The sequence below is a fragment of the Carlito syrichta genome, unplaced genomic scaffold (assembly GCF_000164805.1).
Source record: "Carlito syrichta isolate Samal-C Ts95f unplaced genomic scaffold, Tarsius_syrichta-2.0.1 Scaffold303328, whole genome shotgun sequence".
NCBI lineage: Eukaryota > Metazoa > Chordata > Mammalia > Primates > Tarsiidae > Carlito > Carlito syrichta.
Window position 1 is genome coordinate 47,641 of NW_007247424.1, and position 18,573 is coordinate 66,213.

An 18,573-nucleotide genomic window follows, 5' to 3' on the forward strand; every position below is an offset into this window, starting at 1 on the left:
TCTTGGGCTCAAACAATTCTCCTGCCTTGGCCTCCTGCCACCACGTTCAGACAAAAAATACATACGAGAGGAGACCCCAAAAAACCTGGAATTATGTTTTGGAGGGTGGGACCCTTGTAGTATAGGCTTCCCCCAGTAGGTAAGTGCTCAGCATCAGTGTACCAGCTAGCATTGTTGTGAAAGACTGCATTCAACTTCAGTGAATTTTTTTTTGGAGATTCTTTCAACACATTTGCCCATTTCATGATGGAAATTTATGAGCGCACCCATCTGAGTGTTCCACAACTGAGTGTTCTGCAGTTTTTGACCAAACACAGCATGACCCTCATTGACCCACCCTCCCTATTGACCTGATCTTGCCCTGAGTGCCTTTTTTTCCCTCAAATGAAAAGTCCTCAAAGGGAAATATTTTGCTGATATAGAAGAGGTAAACAAAAAACGGCAGAAACATGAAAAGGCATAAAAATTGATGAGTTCAAAAATTGTTTTGAGCAGTGGAAATAGCATCTCAATAGGTGTACTGCATCAAATGGAGAGTACTTTAAAGGTGACAAGTTTAAAAATGTAAGAATAAATATACAATTTTATAAATAAATTCCAGATTTTTGGGGGTTCCCCCTCATACTTTTAACATTAGCCCTAGAAGGGACCAAAGGTTTGAACTAATCAAATCCCAAAACTAAGACTCAGAGAGGTTAATAGATTTATGTAAGTGCACTCAAAATAGTGAAAATAGCTCTGGGTCTGAAGGTTTAGCTCTGCCACTATGTCATGATGATTTCTAATGTACCCATGAAAGTAGCTTTAAAATATTTTTATAGGTTTAAAGCCCCTACCAAACAGGAAAGAAAAAAAATTTTTTTCAGTAAGTCCTGACTAGTGCCAGGATCTGTGCTAAAGTGCGTGTTCACACTTCCTGTTCATCTCTATAATTCCAGCACTTTCAGAGGCCAAGGTAGGAGGATTACTTGAGCCCAGGAGTTTGAGACCAGCCTGGGCAACGTAGCGAAACCCTGACTCTATAAAAAATGGAAAAAAAAAAATTTAGCTAGAAGTGGTGGCATGTGCCTGTAGTCCCAGCTACTTGAGAGGCTGAGGCAGAAGGGTTGCCTGAACCCAGGAGTTCGAGGTTGCGGTAAGCCGTGATCGTGCCAATGACTCTGGCCTGGGCAACAGAGTGAGATTCCAACTCAAAAAGCCAAAACACGATGGAATAAAACCCTCCTGAAGCCTCTATGAAATAGGTTCTACTATTATTACCATTTTATAGATGGAAATATGGGTTTAGAAAGATTAGGTCACCAGCTAGAAGTAATAACAGCTAGTAAAGTGACAGTTATCTGAATACAGTCTGAATCTTTCTTAAACACTTAGCTATACTTTAAAAACACACAAGTATTTGTTCTCTTTTATCAAAGATAATAGCATAGGGAATCTTGATATGTAAAAAAATTTAATTAGTTCACAGTTTTATTCAATTTGGTACATAGAAGTCACACACTTGTAAGCAGAAAATAATAGGAGAAATCAGTCAACAAACACCTGAGAGAAAGGGCAAAGGCAGCTTCATTTTCCTCTTAGTAATATTCCAAATACCACAGATAGGAAAAAATAGCCAAACTAGAATGTCCTTGACTTTATCCTTCAGAAAGATTAAAGTGTGGCTTTAGGAAGCATAGAATAAAAAAGTTAACAGGAAAAAAAAAGACTACTTTATCTCATTTAGCTTGGACGCTAAGTAGTAACATTTACTACGATCCACAGTTTACTGTTTTATCAAAATATACAACGACCCACCCTGGACTGATGGCTTCTTCAGGAACACTGAGAGAATGTAAAATACAGGAATCTTGATAATCCTGTATTCTTCGAGCATCCATTATAATCAAGCTGATGTTTTTATCCATCATCATTGTGTATAGTTGCTTTGCTGTGACAGTTCCTTGGAATTAAAAGAGACAGCATAAATGACAAGAAACACCCAGTTCTATGTGCTGACATATCACTAAACACAGGACAAACAGCTTTTTCTAAAAGAGCAAAGTATACTGGGTGCCATAGATTTACTATCTCGTCATATCAATATTATCTTTTAACTAACACTAAGTATAATTTGTGTTTTTAAGATCGATCAAGAAACCAGTACAGTGCTCTGTTTATAAAAATGTAAACCCAACTTGTTGGGTTGAGTCTGTTACTTATATAAAATAAAGGAAACTAATACGTATATCTTATGGAAAATGTCTGTTTTAAAAAATTAAGACATTGGGAAAATGTTAACTGGAAGAAACACCAATGGTTCAAAAATTCTGGAAAGGTTCTAAATTCTTTTTTAAAAGTCTCTGATAGGGTATTATGAAGGCTATTTGAAAAACTTTTTTTATTTTTCATTTCTTTAAGAAAAGATCTCACTCTGTCACCCAGGCTGGCACAATCATGGCTCACTGCAGTCTCGATTTACTAGGCTCGTGATCCTCCTACCTCAGCCTCCCAAGTAGCTGGGACTATAGGCACACACCACCACACTCAGCTAATTTTTTTAATTTTTATTTTTGTAGAGACAAGGTATTGCTATGTTGTCCAGGCTGGTCTCAAACTCCTGGGTTCAAGTGATCCTATTGCCTTCACCTCCCAAAGTGCTCAGATTACAGGTGTGAGTCACTGAGCCTAGCCTGAAAAACTTTTAGATTTCCAAGTATTCCTAGAGTAACGAGCCAGAAGCTTGTTAACTTTGTTTGACATCAGGGGTTGACAAACTATAGTCACCTGTTTTTACTGGACCACAGCTATACTAATTTGTTTTCATATTGTTTATGGCTGCATTATACTGCAACAGCAGAGTCATAGTTATTTCAGAGACCACAAGGCTCCCCAGGCTTAAAATATTTACTATCTTTCCCTTTAAGAAAAAGTTTTCCAGTCCCCAATCTGCTTGATGTTCATTTGTTATCTCTCAGCCAAAAAGGAGAAAAGACTATTTTATTTTCTAAGAAAGCTAATAAAAAGGATACTAAGTAAAGTTAATGCAATTTTAATTTATTTACTTTTAGGGAAGGGCAGCAACCTGCCAAAATATTCCCTACATTGCTATTTTTATTCAGCTCTATCAAAGTGAAAGATTAAAAAGCAGTACAAGGGAGTTTACATATAAAACTGTTTCAGCAGTGAGCTGTGAAAAGAAGGTAGTTTCAGTAGCTCCTAAGCTAAAAAACCTACCAGCTGCTAAAATCCATCCTACTTCCTTTGCTAACCATCAAGAGCATTTTGACAACAGAACAGACTAAAGAAGTTGAGAACAAGCCGGGCTTGGTGGCTCAGCCTGTAATCCCACGCCTTTGGGAGGCTAAGGTGAGTGGACTGCCTGAGCCTGTGGGTTCGAGACCCGCCTGGGCAACTTGGCAAGACCTTATCTCTACAATAAATCAAAAAATCAGCTGGGCATGGTAGCACGTGCCTGTAATTTTGGCTACTCGGAAGGCTGAAGCGGAAGGATCGCTGGAGTCCCGCAGGTTGAGGTTGCAGTGGCGGAGAGCAGCCACTGCACTCCAGTCTGGGCAACAGAGTGAGACTCCAACTCAAAAAAAAAAACCCAAAAAAACCAGAAGTTGAGAACAAACTATTAAGAAAGGTAACATCTAAGCATGATGAAATACAAAGGAACAAATGTATAAAGATTAATTTTGGGATGAATTGATAATCGCTTTAGGAAAATAGGGCTCAGCTTATTTTAAAAATTATTGCATGGCAATAATTTAAGTAGAGAATTTATTTGAGTGTTACATATAATTATGTTTAAGTTAAACCTTTTCTGACAGAGGAAAACCTCTCTAGTAGATTAAGGGAATTTCCTAATCTAATTTGTTGTTTAGGTCACATATTTGTGACCAGAGCAACTATACCTCCTATGGATAACTTCCAAATTATTGTTCTAGATTTTTTTTTTAGGATGGTGAAGATGCCTCTTAAATAATTAAGTCTCACCACGGAATGAATTTGGGAGAAAAAAAATTAAGCCTACAACCTGGAGTCATAAATGATAATAGCTAATTCTTAAAAGTTTCCTGTGTGTTCTAAGAATTTTACATATATTAACTCAATAATAATACCCTATGAAATAGGTACTATTAGTACCTCCAATTTACAAACAGGGAAACAAAGGTAGAGTGTTTAAGTAACATGCTCAAGGTCACAGAGGAGCTAGTATTCAAACTCAGGCAGCATGACTTTGGAGAGTTCATGCTCTTCAGGACTATTGCTGAACTGTGTCTTTAAAAAAAACAACAAATACAAGCTATGGTTTTGATGTTTTCAACTGGATATTACTATATTTTATCACATCAGGTTCAAACTATTTATTAAATACCTCTCATGATAAATATAGAACCTAAGACATTTTCAATGTAATTGTACAGGCTAAGAAAAAAGAATAAAGCTTAGAAATTAAAGAGCAATGCTAAGAATCCCACTGAATAAAATCTGAAGCTTATTTTGATTAGAAGAGCTCAATAAAAACCTAAAACAATTTCCTCTTTCTGCACATACTTACCTTTCTCTTTGGTCTCATTTTTTTCAGTCTTTTCACCATTGATCTATTACATAGGAAAAAATAGTTTCAACTTTCACAGAAACAAAAAATTCAACCATAATATTTCATTTACTTTATTAAAATGAAAATCATAAGAAAAGAAGTGTGCAGAGTACTGACATTTTATAAAAACACAGATAAATAATAATGGCATTAACAGGTGACTCTAGCAAAAGATGACAGTTAAAATAACTAGCAACATATCAGAATCATAAGACACTTCCTCAAAATTTTCTTCAAAGGCCAAATATAACTTAAAAGCACAAATTGTTATAGAAATTTAATATTTAATTAGTAAGTACTATTTTTTTTTTTTTGAGTTGGAGTCTCATTCTGTTGCCCAAGCTGGAGTACTCATGGCCACCCCAGCGTTGACCTGCTGGGCTCTGGCGAGCCTTCTGCCTCAGCCTTACAAGTAGCCGGAAATACAGGTGCATGCTACCGTGCCTGGCTAATTTTATATTTATTGTAGAGACAAGGTCTCGCCAAGTTGCTGGTCTCAAACCTGCGAGTTCAGGCAATCCACTAGCCTCGACCTCCCAAAGTGCTGGGATTACAGGCTAAGTCACCAAGCCTGGCCAATAAATACTTCTTACAATGAAACAAAAATTCTAGCTACCCCATTCAGTATCCTTCATTAGATAATTAAAGAAAAATAAAGTAATACAAAATACTACTTTTGGAGTTTATACTTTCTAACCAAGACAACACGAGATAATCCTGGAAGGTACTAACTCACTTCATACATCGGCAAATTAATCAACTTTAGCATTACTAGAAATAAAAAAAGAAAAGTGTATATATGCCACCTAATATGATACAATATGAAATACACAGTATCATCTATGAAGCATTCTTGCCAAAAAGCAAAAATAGACACTGAATCTAATTAAGCCTTTATTAGGTCAAACTTTCAGCCTACAGGAAATAATGGGAGATAGAAAAACAAGTAAAATGACACAAGGAGGAAGCAATCAGATAATTACAGAATGTGGCTCATTTTCCAGTATAAAAAGTCAAATGTATGAAATCAAAAAAGAGAGAGGGAGGACTCAAGCAGAGATTATTTTAGAGACTTAAGGAATATAGCAACCAAAAGACAATGAGACTACCTTGTTTGGGTCCTCATTCAAACAAATCAACTCTAAAAAATCATTTTAAGACAAGTGGGAAAATCTGAATAAAGACCGGGTATTAGATTATATGAGGGAATAACTTAATTCTGTAAGACAGGAAAACAGCATTGTGGTCATTTAGAAAATGTCCTTTTTGAGATGTATTCTGAAATACTTAGGAGTAAAATGATATGTTTGCTAGACTCTGCTTTGAAATACTCCAGCAAAAAGGAAAAGCAACAGCTAAAAAAAATTGGGTAACCCCCTTGGGTCCCCTCCCACTGTGGGAGCTTTTCTGTCCTCTCAATAAATCCTGCTTTAAAAAAAAAAAACTGACAAAATGTTAGCTGATTATTGAAGTGAATGATAGGGGTTACCTGTATTCTCTTTTCAAAATAAAAAGGCTAAACAAAAGTAAGAGCAATAAAAAAGTAGGTGGCCCTGTTATTGGAAAGGCAAAAAGAAAAGATCAAAAAGCTCCCTTCACACAGTTCTTTCAAGTCTTGCTTTTTTTTTTTTTTGAGTTGGGGTCTCACTCTGTCACCCAGGCTGGTGTGCAGTGGCATGGTGGTATGATCGCGGTTCACCACAGCCTTGACCTCCCAGGATCAAGTGATCCTTCCTCCTCAGCCTCCCCAAGAAGCTGGGACTTCAGGCGTGTGCCACCATGCCCGGCTAATTTTTTTTATTTTTTGTAGAGACAGGGTTTTTCTATGTTTCCTAGGCTAGTCGCAAATTCAAGCAATCTTTCTACCTCAGTCTCCCAAAACGCAAGTCTTGTTTTTTTATATCAGTCATTTGCCCTATAAATGAACATGTCCCTAACTAAGGCTGTATTATTTATCTGCATTATTTATCCTGTGATTTCCTAAAATTAAAAGACCAGATTTCTTCACATCTTTTTACATAGTGCCTTGCCCAATGTCATAAGCAATTCAACAACTACTTAATGAAATGGATGATGATCCACATACAAATGATAACTGAAAAGCTACAAAATGCTTTAGAAAAAAAAAAATCAAAGCAGAAATTTTCCCATGGTTTTCAATAGTGAAGAGGAAATTATATTTCAGGAAGAAAAGTTTCTGAGGAGATGAAGGAAAGGAGATACAGTGATAGTTAGTAGATACAGACTAAGTCATTGATGTCTTTTGGCAAACATGATGTAACTGTAAAGACTACAAGTAATTGCTTAACAGAACTGAAAGAGAGGCAGTGAAAATGGAAGGGGGAAGCTGAGGGAGAAAAAGAAGGAAAAAGCAAAGGGGAGAGAATGAGACCCCAGAAACATAAAAGGTTTGGCATCAAACAAGGTAGCATACCAAATCTTTCTTACATTAGTAGAAAAAAGAAACCACAAGCCGGGCTCGGTGGCTCAGTCTGTAATCCTGCGCCTTTGGGAGGCTGAGGTGAGTGGATTGCCTGAGCCTGTGGGTTCGAGACCCGCCTGGACAGGCGAGACCTCATCTCTACAATAAAATTAAAAAATTAGCCGGGCGTGGTAGCGCGCGCCTGTAATTCCGGCTACTCGGAAGGCTGAGGCGGAAGGATCGCAGGAGCCCAGCAGGTCAAGGCTGCGGTGCCCGGGAGCGGCCAATGTACTCCAGTCTGGGTGACAGAGTGAGACTCCAATTCAAAAAAAAAAAGAAAAAGAAAAAAGAAACCACAAAGATCATCTATTTCAAGACCTTCATTTGACCAATATGGAAACTGAGTCCCAGGGTGGTTAACAAGACTTGACAAAGGACCATTATAACAGATATAATGAATCACAGCTCAGATCAAATGCTCTTTCTACTGCTTTAATTAAATTTATAGTGATTGCTTTAAAAAAATTATTACTGCTGGGCTAGTGGCTCAGCCTGTAATCCCATGCCTTTGGGAGGCTGAGGTGAGTGGATTGCCTGAGCCCACGGGTTCAAGACCCGCCTGGGCAACGAGACCTCATCTCTACAATAAATCAAAAAATCAGCCGGGCGTGGTAGCGCATGCCTGTAATTCCAGCTACTTGGAAGGCGGAGGCGGAAGGATCGCCGGAGCCCAGCAGGTCGAGGTTGTGGTGGCCGGGAGCGGCCACTGCACTCCAGTCTGGGCGACAGAGTGAGACTCCAACTCAAAAAAAAAAAAAGAAAAAAAAATTATTACTGTACAGAACATATTGCTACAGAAGCTCACAGAAAAAGCTGGAATCAACTGAAGCTAGAATACGTAAATTGATTTCTAATGAAAACATTTTCCCTTACTTATAAAAGAACTTTATTTTACAGGTATGTAAACTCTTTTTAAGCAAATCACATGACAAACAGAACCAGTCTTTTATCTCACACAATAAATTTGAAATACCTTTTGGGTTTTGTCTCTGGAATCCAATACATTCTCCAAAGAACCTATAGCTGTCATACCACCATCCTCTCTCCCTGTTTCCTGCCTTTTCTGTTGTTGCAGCTGTTCTTCCTCCTGTCTATCCTTTTCTTCAAGTTTTTTCCGAACTTCAGCTTCTTCATATCTAATGGAAAAAAAATCAGTCAAGATGTCGTTTATCAGCATAACCATGGAAAGTAAAGGAGTTCCAGTTCATAAAACTAGTGTCTTGCCTTGAGGTATTTTATGGCTACCTACTTTCTCCCTCTAATGAAATCCAACTCAGCTAATGCTCCTTTACAAGCCACAATTCAGACATTTGCCCTCTTAGGCCATCTACAGATTTACTTCAAATTGCCCCAAAATCTTAAAAAACAAACTATATGTTCTCAAGTTGAAGTCATTTCATGCTTTTTTTGCTCTTTCTCTCTCACACATTTTAACTTCTTTTTTTTTTTAATGGGTATTGCGTTGAATCTGTAGATCGCCTTTGGTAGGATTAGCTTCTTATAATGATTCAAATCTGATGCAGTTTCCTTTTCAAAGGATTTACAATCACTAATTCTCTCTGAAAAAGAAATAGCAGCCTGGCTCGGTGGCTCAGCCTGTAATCCCAGTGCATTGGGAGGCTGAGGTGAGTGGATTGCCTGAGCCCATGGGTTTGAAACCTGTCTGGGCAACTTGGCAAGACCTTGTCTCTACAATAAGTCAAAAATTAGCCGGGTGTGGTAGCGCACGCCTATAGTTCCAGCTACTTGGAAGGCTGAGGTGGAAGGATCGCCGGAGCCCAGCAGGTCGAGGCTGCGGTGGTCGGGAGTGGCCACTGCACTTCAGTCTGGGTGACAGAGTGAGACTCCAACTCAAAAAAAAAAAAAAAAGAAATAGCCCAAATATCACACGTGTGTTTATGATTTAGAATTAAAATGTAAAAATGAGTATTCAAAAATGTATACACACCAGGGGGAAAAGTATTACTAAGTAACATTTTTTTTTAAAAGGATGACTTCACTGATATTTCCAATTTGTTAGCAGTTAAACAGCTATCCAAACTATAGTTAGCAGATATCCAAGAATCTGAAATTATTCCTTATTAAGTTATAGGCAATGTTTACTATTACTGCCAGGAAAGAATTTATGTTATCATGGACCTGCAACCTTGTTTGTCCTACAATGCTTGGCAATGCCTGCGAGTTTCAAATTACAAAAGGAAGAGAGAGAAGATAAAAGAATGGGGGGAAGGGAGATGAATAATTAACTAAAGTCAATAATTATTAATAAATGAATAAAGTTTTCATTTTATTATTCTGTTATATCTTTACATTTCATATACACTTTTGAATTAATATTCCATAATAAAAATTTCTAAATGAACAAATAATACTATACAATGAAAATGACTATTCAAAGAATTGTATCAGTTTCACATATCAAAATTGTTCAGCCCAATTTAAAGCTGACTTCTGAACTCAAAATTATTTCCTACCACATTGTCAGTATCAGATTAACAGTGCCCAAAAATGTGCCATCTATCTGTAAGATAATTCATCTACTTAACAAGAAACGATGCTTTTAGCTCTTGGAGAATTTAGTATGTCACACAAAACTGAGCTATTCCTTAAGTGGAAGAAATATAAGGAAAACAGTGCTTCTCCTCAAAAAAATTAAGCAGTTATTTTCTATCCTTATGCTAGCAATTCCTTCTGAATTACTTATACCGTTGTTCGAAATGATCACTAAGGATTGATAGGAACATGGTGATTATAATTATCACACATTATTTTTTATATGCTATCTAGTCTCCTTGAAAAATAAAGATGGGGGCCGGGATTGGTGGCTCAGCCTGTAATCCCAGCACTTTGGGAGGCCAAAGCAAGTGGATTGACTGAGACTGCGGATTTGAGACCAGTCTGGGCAACTTGGCAAGAACTCTTCTCTACAATAAATCAAAAATTAGCCAGGCATGGTAATCCACGCCTATAGTTCTGGCAACTTGGAAGGCTGAGGCAGGAGGATCGCCAGAGCCCAGCAGGTTGACGGTGGGGTGGTGGTGAGCATGCAACTACACACCAGTCTGGGTGACAGAGTGAAACCCCAACTCAAACAAACAAACAAACAAAGATGGGCGAAGGGGATTCTAATTTTAGTAATGGCTTAGTAGTTTCTATTGTACTGAACCCCTCTCATAGATAACTATAAATTCTGGTCAACATATTACTTGAAGGCACTGGAGAGCAATCCACAGTAAAAAGTGGATGGGAGTTGACACTTGGAAGAAAGGAAGGGCCTCTAGTTAAATTTCTCTCTTTTTTTTAAATGACTTTACATCTAAAGCAGGCTTTCATGCTAGAAGCAGCTAAAATTCCAAAAGAAACCTTAATCCCAGAGATTCAGAGTTCCAAATCCTTTGCATAAACTTACCCAAATCTCTAGCTGACACCTGAATTAAGCACACATAAGACAGACACCAAGGGTCCCAGTTAAGTCTAAAAGAACTGAAAAGATATTTCAGTTGCTGCCTACCACAAGTAAGACAAAGCTTAACATTTAAGGCTAGCCAAGTTAACTGCCTATTAGGGAAAAACGTTTTTTTTCAGAGGAATAAAACAGAATACAGAACCTCTATATGTGTCATTCACAATGTCCAACATTATTATACATACCAAAAAAAAAAAAGTGGGGGGAACCACACTTAAAGAGAAAAGGCAAACAATGCAGACTGACTCCAAGATAGTGGATTTACCATATAAAGATTTTGAAGACGCTGTTATAACTATGTTCAAGGATGTAAACAAAAATATGCTTGCAATGAATAAATAGGAAATCTCTGAAAAATGGATACTCTGAAAAGGAACCAAGTAGAAATTCTAGAATTGAAACATATAGCTGAAAAAAAACTCACTCAACAGAATATTGGAGATGACAAAGGAAAAAGTCAGTACTTGAAAAAAAGAACAATAAAATTGTCAAATCCAAAGAACAGAGAGAAAAACAAGTAAAAAAAAAAAAAGAAAAGAAAGGTATTGGTTTGACAAAATCAAATGTTGATCATATAAATAGCCAGAGTTTCAGCAAGAGAATAAAAAAAATTGAAGAAATAATGGCCAAAACTTCCCAAATTTGATGAAAGACATAAACTTGCAGGAACTCAGTGAATCCCAAATAGGGAAAATACAAAGAGAACTATCCCTAGCCATATCACAGTTGAATCAAAGCTAAAAAGATAATCTTGAGCCAGAGAAAAATGATATCTATTAAACATCAATGATATAAATGATTGATATGAATTTCCATGTAAGAAATATCAGAAACAATGGAGGCTAAAAGACAGTGACATAATACTTTTTTTGACTTGGCATCTCACTCTGTCGCCCAGGCTGGAGTGCTGTGGCATGTTCACGGCCATCCCAGTGTCAAACTGCTGGGGTCCAGCGATCCTTCTGCCTCAGCCTTCTAAGTAGCTGGAACTACAGGCACGCACTACCACACCCGGCTAATTTTTTAATTTATTGTAGAGATGAGGTCCCACCAACATGTTGCCCAGGCTGGTCTTGAACCCGCAGGCTCAGGCAATTCACTCGCCTTGGCCTCCCAAAGTGCTGAAGGGGTGGGGGATATCTGTCAACCCAGAATCCTGCATCTAGTGAAAATATCCTTTAAGAACGAAAATGAAATAAAGGCATTTTCAGACGAATAAACACAAACAAAAAAATTTGCTACCCAAAAGCCTGTACTACCAGAAAGGTTAAGGGCGGTTCTTTAGCATTAAGGAATGATTCTAGATGGAAGCCTATATTTTCTTTTCTTTTTTTTTTTTACTAAAAAGTTGCCTTTTATTTATATAACTTCTTAAAAAGTTAAAAGTTGATTTTATACACGAAAGGCTAAAATTTGCTTTTCCACAAAACAACTGCTATGTTACCAGACTCTTGGTTCTTTCATGATACCAAAGCACTAAATCATTAAAAATATTAAAAGGCAATTTAATGTAAATTATCAGCACTTACAAAACAATAAAACTGTGAAAAACATTATTACACTCAAACGCACCAAACCCAGTGCGTGTGAAGCAGCAGGGGCACTTGTGGGGACCCCCCCCCATGCTCTCCTCATACTTGGTCCTATGTGTTTAGCAGCACAGGACAGACACTTCAGCGACTGGAAATGTTATTTCTGTTTGACATGTTTTCCTAAATGAAAAGGCAGTCTGTGAAACATGAAATCATAATCTAGATATCTTGCAGGGGACCAGTGTCAGGGCTGTTGACTCAGGTGCTCCCGTTCTTTTTATCTGATCGAGTACTTCATTTAGCCACTCTGGAAGAATTTATTTTCTTGATATCAACTGAGCTCAGAATCAATGCCCCATATTTGAATTTTCCAACCTGTCCAATCCGTCCACTGGACAAAATACTGGGAGCCGACTTCTTCTTTTTGGATGTCCTGTCTCCCTGTCCTTTCCTCTTCTTTTTCTTGAAAAGATCTGTTTCTTGGGCCATTCTCTTTTCCTCTTCCTTTGCTGCCTTTTTTTCTTTGATTTGCTCCTGCAAAACCTTATAGTTCACATAACTATTTTTGGGAGGCTTAGCACCCAGCATGATGGCACGTTCCTGTTCCAGGACTCTTTCCTTTCCTTTTCCATAACCCGTGATCCCAAACCGATGCACTTCCAAACGAGCCTTTTCTAGGTTAAATTCTTGTATATCCATATCTTTCTCCAAAACACTAGTTTTAGTCTTTGTGCTCTCATCCTGATCTGGCTTCAGCTTTCTTTCTTTATTTCTGCTGTGAAATTCCACCACTTCTACTTGTCGTGTGCTGTTCTTTAAGGGAGAGGGAGACACTGCAGCAGTAGAGACTTTGGGTCCTGAAGAAGGACCAGTGGGAGTGCCAGCAGTACACTGCAGCTCTTCTCTGAGTTTCTTGAAGAAACTGGAAGCACTCTTCTTCTGGCTTCTTACAGGAGAACCAGGCAGGACAGCTGGCTCTGCTGCCAAGGCCATGGGAACTTCTATATGTCTCTTCTTGTTTTCCCTTTTCTTCCCGATTCTCTTCTGTTCTGTTTCATCTTCTGTCTCTCCAAAGTCATAGAGGTCCTGGAGCAGGGCGTCCAGCAGTGCCGGGGAGCCAGAAGGCGGGGCAGCCCCGGGTCCCCGCTCCGGCGCCATCGCGGCCTGCCGGGAACCTGCTTCCCCGGCGCCAGCCCCGCCTCCTGGAAACCTATATTTTCAAGAAGTAATGAAGTGTGACAAAAATGGTAAATACGAGGGTGAATAAACATAAAGGACTATTATTTTTCCTCTTAATTTATTTTAAACACATATGCCTACTTAAAGCAAAAAGTATAACTGTATTAGGGAAAGGCTCTGATGTGTAGGTGTAATGAGTCAACCAATGCATAAAGCATGAAGGGCAGTAAGTAGAATTATATGGTTGCAAGGTTTTTATATTTTATATAAAGAGATATAATACCGATATTAAGGATATATATCCATACATACACACACACACACACACACACAGCAGCAGCGAGGGAAGTGGCGGGGGGTAGGGAGAAGAGGAGAAAGAGAAATCCTTAGAGAATCTACTTTTTAAAAATTTGGAGGTATAATTATAAAAGCTAGTAGATAACTTAAAATGGAATTCAAAAAGGAACAACTCAAAGGCAGGCAGAAAACTAAGAAATGAAAAACATGACACAAAAGGAAACAAATAGTAAAATTACAGACCTAAGTTTAAACATATTACAATTATACTAAATGTGAACAGATGAATAATGGCACACCAATAATGAGGCAGAGATTGTGAAAATAAGTGAAAAGTAAGATCCCATTATATGATGTCTTCATGAGGAGCATGTAAGTATAGACATGGATAGGCGGAGAGTAAATGAAAAAAGATGCAAACAATAAGCACAAGAAGGCTGGAGTGGCCTTGAAGTAGACTTTAGGATACAAAATATTCCCAGAAGAGGGACATAATGATTAAAAGACCAAATCATCAAGAATCAGTAACAGCCAAAAGCAGAATTTCAAAATATATAAAACAAAAGCCGAAAGAATAAAAGGAAGAAATAGATACCGTTAAAGATTTCTTTAAAATTCTTCTCTCAATAACTGATACAACTTGAAACCACCGCCCTGCCCCTGCCACCCCCAAATCATAAAAAAGAAGATCTGAACAACACTATCAACCATTTTGGGCTAAATGACACACAGAGAACAGAATATTCAACAACTACATTTTCAAGTGCATATGGTACATTCACCACTATAGACCATATGCTGAGCTATAAAAACAAGAATTAATACATTTAAAAGGACTACACATTTCTAGCCACAATGAAGCTAAATTAAAAATCAGTACGTTACGTGAAAAATCCCACATATTTGGAAATTAAACAGTACACTTCTAAATGATACATGGGTCAAGGAAGAAAGGGAAATAAGAAAATATTTCAAAATAAATTATAGAGCTCTACTAAGGAAACAATATAGCTCTTAGATTTATGAAAATCAGTATGTTAAAATAAAATAAATGGAGACAAAAGTGAATGATGACTCCACCAACAGATTTGGGGTGGGGGAGTGAACAATGACTTCAAACAGATTTTTGCAAAAAGAGATGTTTTACCTGCTTAGGCAGTAACCAGTGATCAATGGATTCTCAAATCTCTAATAGGACCTTGTTTACTGGTAAATTCACTTCTCCTGTTTCTCTACTGCACTGTGTAAGAACTTGGTAAAGGAATAGCAAGCATGTATCACTATTTGCTATCTCTATGAAAACATCTACTCCAGATTTTCCTGCTTATATCATATGCCAGCATCTATTTCACCATTACAAAACAGAAATGAAAGAAAGACTTGAAGCAGGAGCTTCAAGGAGCAAAATTACGCAGTCATTTTTCCTAGCCCTTTCAATGCAAATAACTAGTGTGCCAGGAAGAAAGGTGTTACAGAACAAGAATGCTGCCATTATTAATAACAATAGTAATAGCAAACGCTTATTGAGTATTTACTATGGGACAGGCTCCATCTAAGTCTTTGCATATATGCTAATTTGCTTAATGCGCTATGAGGTAAGTTGCAGATGAGGAAACTGAGGCAGAGGGAGGCTAAGTAACTTGCCCAAGATTACACAACTAGTAAGTGAATAAACTGGGATCCAAATACAGGAGTCTGGCTCCACACTTATTCACTGCTCTATAGTTCTTCTTTAGTAGTGTTTTTTCTATTCTGGAACAGTATGTGAATTGTCTGCCTAAGAGGTAAGCACCATCAGTCAATATCCAATTTGAGAAATGAAGAAACTTTAAGATTCCCTTTTTTCCTGTTATTTTTTATTTTTGCAGGTGGTGGGGGGTTGGGAATTAAACAACAGAAATTTGTTTCTTGTAGTTCTTGAGGCTAGAAGTCCAATATCAAGGTGCCAGCATGGTCCATGTCCGGTAAGGGCTCTCCCCTTGGGTTGCAGTCTGCCACCTTCTTGTGTGCTCACACGACCTCTTCTTAATGTGAGCATGGGGTTTTTTTTTTCCTGTTTCCTTCTCTTATCCCCTACCTTGCTATTTGTTCTGCTTCTATAGTCCCAGCAAATCCATCTAAATAGTGCTGATAGCTCTCCTACTTTGGAGCTTCAGTTAGTAAGGCGAAGTGAGAGAAAGATATGCTGTGTATCTGACACTGACTTCTGATTCCTTTACCTGCCTATATAATCCTTTTTACTAGGATTCTGATATCTGTATAGAGATTGGTCCAAATTACCTCTAAGAATATCCTCATCAGAAATGCAAAAGATATGAGTAAATCTATTGTATTAGAACTGTCCATGAAAAAAATAAGAAGAAATGAGTAAGTGAATAAATGTTTGACTTGTATTCCCTAATGGCAGGTGATGCTGAAATCTGTTTACTAGATATGTATTAAGTCTTTTTGCTAAAGTGTTTGTTTAGAATCTGGAGCCATGTCTGTCCTTGAAGTAGTGAGATATATACCATGACATCAGATGGTTGGGCAGAATTTAGCAGATAATTCACCCAAGTGTTTAGGGCTTTCACCTTAAAGTTAGTCTCTTCTCCAAACCCTAGAGGGCATATCCCCAGTGCCCTTTCTCAGAATGCTGACCTGACAAGAGAGAAATCCTAACCAGGCAGACTTCAGAGACTTAAAGGAGAAGAAGAGCTCTGTGGCTGACTTATTACAGAATTAGGACAGGATAGATGTGAACATATGTTAATATAGAGCGGCTCTAAATGTCAATGAAAGACACCAAACATGTAAGGCAGACACTTAGGGGAGGGCATACAGGGAGAAAAACCCAGAGTGAAAGAGTCTCATCTAGTCACAAAGTAACCTATAACACAGGAAAAATTCAGAGTGTATTAAAAAAGCCTTAAAATGAAAAAGGATCTCAGAGGTCATTTAGTAATAGGGATCCCATTACACTGAAAGATGGGCCATTCTACCAATGTATAAAAAGTAAATATCTAAATAATGAATCATTTTCTCATTGAGAATTATTTTCTTTCTTTCTTTTTTTTTTAGTTTGAATCTCATTTTGTCACCAGGCTGGAGTACAGTGGCATGCTCATGGTCACTGCAGCCTTGACCTACTGAGCTCAGGTGATCCTTCTGCCTCAATCTTCCAAATAGCTGGAACTACAGGCATGTGACACCATACCCAGTTAATTTAAAAAAAAATTTTTTTTAAAATTTATTGCACAGACGAGGTCTCACCAAGTTGCCCAGGCTGGTCTCAAACCCCTGGGCTCAGACAATCCTCCCATCTCTGCTTCCAAGAGTGCCGGGATTATAGGCATGAGCCACTGTGCCCGGTCAAGAATTATTTACTTAAAGAAAAAAGTACCAAGTCATTACAGAAAACTATGTTTGCTTCAAGAAGTATCTCCCCTTGTCACTGCAATGTATATGTATTTAATATTCTGATGCTACACACTGCAAAAAATTATCTTCACATGAACATTGTCTAAAAGATGTACTAGTAATAAAATACATCTCACAGTCAAGCCCCACTGTACTAGAAATTTTCAAAAAGATCCTTTGTTCCTAGTTACCAGTTACAGCTATATAAAGACATTCTTTCACCTAGATAACTTACATGTGAATCATCACATATTTATTAATTTTCCTTCTGAAGAATTCAGCAAACACAATAGTTTCCTTTCCCCTTTATTGCAAAAGCAATATCAATAGTAAATAAACATCTTAAAATTGAAAAATCATTAATTTCCACCACCTAGACTCAACTAATTTTGCTTCATCTTTTCAATACATGTATCTTTTTATTTTAAGATACAAATAACATATGACACAATATTAGTGAAAACAATGCAAGTCAGTACAGAAATATGCCACTCTGGCTAAATTTTCCAATTTCCTCCTTCTAACAATTATTTGCATCATCAGTATCTCAATTTGTCTTTTCCACCAGCAAAGCTTTGGCAGCTTGTATCACATGAAACCAGTTCCACTGTTCTCTCCTCCTATATCATATTATTGGGAATGCTTTTGGATTTATCCATTAACAATTTTTATGCAATAGATATGGACAGAAATGTATGTACTAGTATCTACATGACAGCATTATGATGTTCATAAGGTAACAATTTAAATTTAAATAACAACTAACAATTAAAAACTAAGCTAGGCTCGGTGGCTCAGCCTGTAATCCCACGCTTTGGGAGGCCAAGGTGAGTGGATTGCCTGAGCCCGTAGGTTCGAGACACGCCCGGGCAACTTGGCGAGACCTCATCTCTACAATAAATCAAAAAATTAGCCAGGCATGGTAGAGTGCACCTGTAATTCTGGCTACTTGGAAGGCTGAGGCGGAAGGATCACCGGAGCCCAGCAGGTCGAGGCTGCAGTGGCCGGGAGCAGCCACTGCATTCCAGTCTGGGCGACAGAGTGAGAATTCTCAAAAAAAAAAAAACAAAACAAAAACAACAACAACAAAAAACTAAAACATACTATTTTTTATTTATAATTATTTCATAAGCCTTGTATGCCAGTTTTGGCAAATACCAGAATTACATTTTTTCCTAAATATACCTATAACTTCTGTAACTAGGCAAATCAAAACTAACAGTAAATACTTCATGCCCCTCTAACCATTGTCTAGTAGCACAGTATAACATGGGGCATATGAAGAATTAAATTTTTCTAAAGAATACTGTCAGAAATTTACAAATATTAAACAGAGAAATTGGTCCCAACCTCTAGTCTAAATACACCAGTGCTTACCTTAACAATCTATCATTCTAAGCACTCATTAAATTTCAATGAAAATATTAGTTGTAACACATAAACATAATATAGGTGATATTGCAAAATATTTTAATTTTTGCATCCTAGTTAACATAAGACTTATTTCTAGGAATTGGAATATTATATGCATGCTCAGTTATAAGTGGATAAATCCTAAAAATTATTATTATTATTATTATTTTTTTGAGTTGGAGTCTCACTCTGTCGCCCAGACTGGAGTGCAGTGGCC

General features: G+C 37.6%; 2 protein-coding genes across 4 annotated transcripts in view; both read right to left on the bottom strand.

Annotated features, from left to right (window-relative positions):
• Positions 1 to 18,573, bottom strand: part of USP8 (ubiquitin specific peptidase 8) — a 75,703-nt gene that overhangs the window by 31,920 nt on the left and 25,210 nt on the right. For all 3 annotated transcript variants that reach the window (XM_008058397.1, XM_021712500.1, XM_008058395.2), the window contains 3 exons: positions 8,044 to 8,206; positions 4,547 to 4,589; positions 1,798 to 1,942 (listed from right to left, as the gene is read on the bottom strand). In XM_008058397.1, coding sequence (XP_008056588.1) covers positions 1,798 to 1,942; positions 4,547 to 4,589; positions 8,044 to 8,206 — 351 coding nt within the window. The remainder of the gene's footprint in view (positions 1 to 1,797; positions 1,943 to 4,546; positions 4,590 to 8,043; positions 8,207 to 18,573) is intronic.
• Positions 12,257 to 13,226, bottom strand: LOC103260744 (uncharacterized protein C1orf131-like). Its single transcript, XM_008058394.2, has one exon. The coding sequence runs from the start codon at positions 13,224 to 13,226 to the stop codon at positions 12,363 to 12,365; it is 864 nt and encodes a 287-aa protein (XP_008056585.1). The 3' UTR covers positions 12,257 to 12,362.

Excerpts from the sequence above, each read along its gene's own strand:
- LOC103260744 (XM_008058394.2), bottom strand. The coding sequence starts at position 13,226 with ATGGCGCCGGAGCGGGGACCCGGGGCTGCCCCGCCTTCTGGCTCCCCG.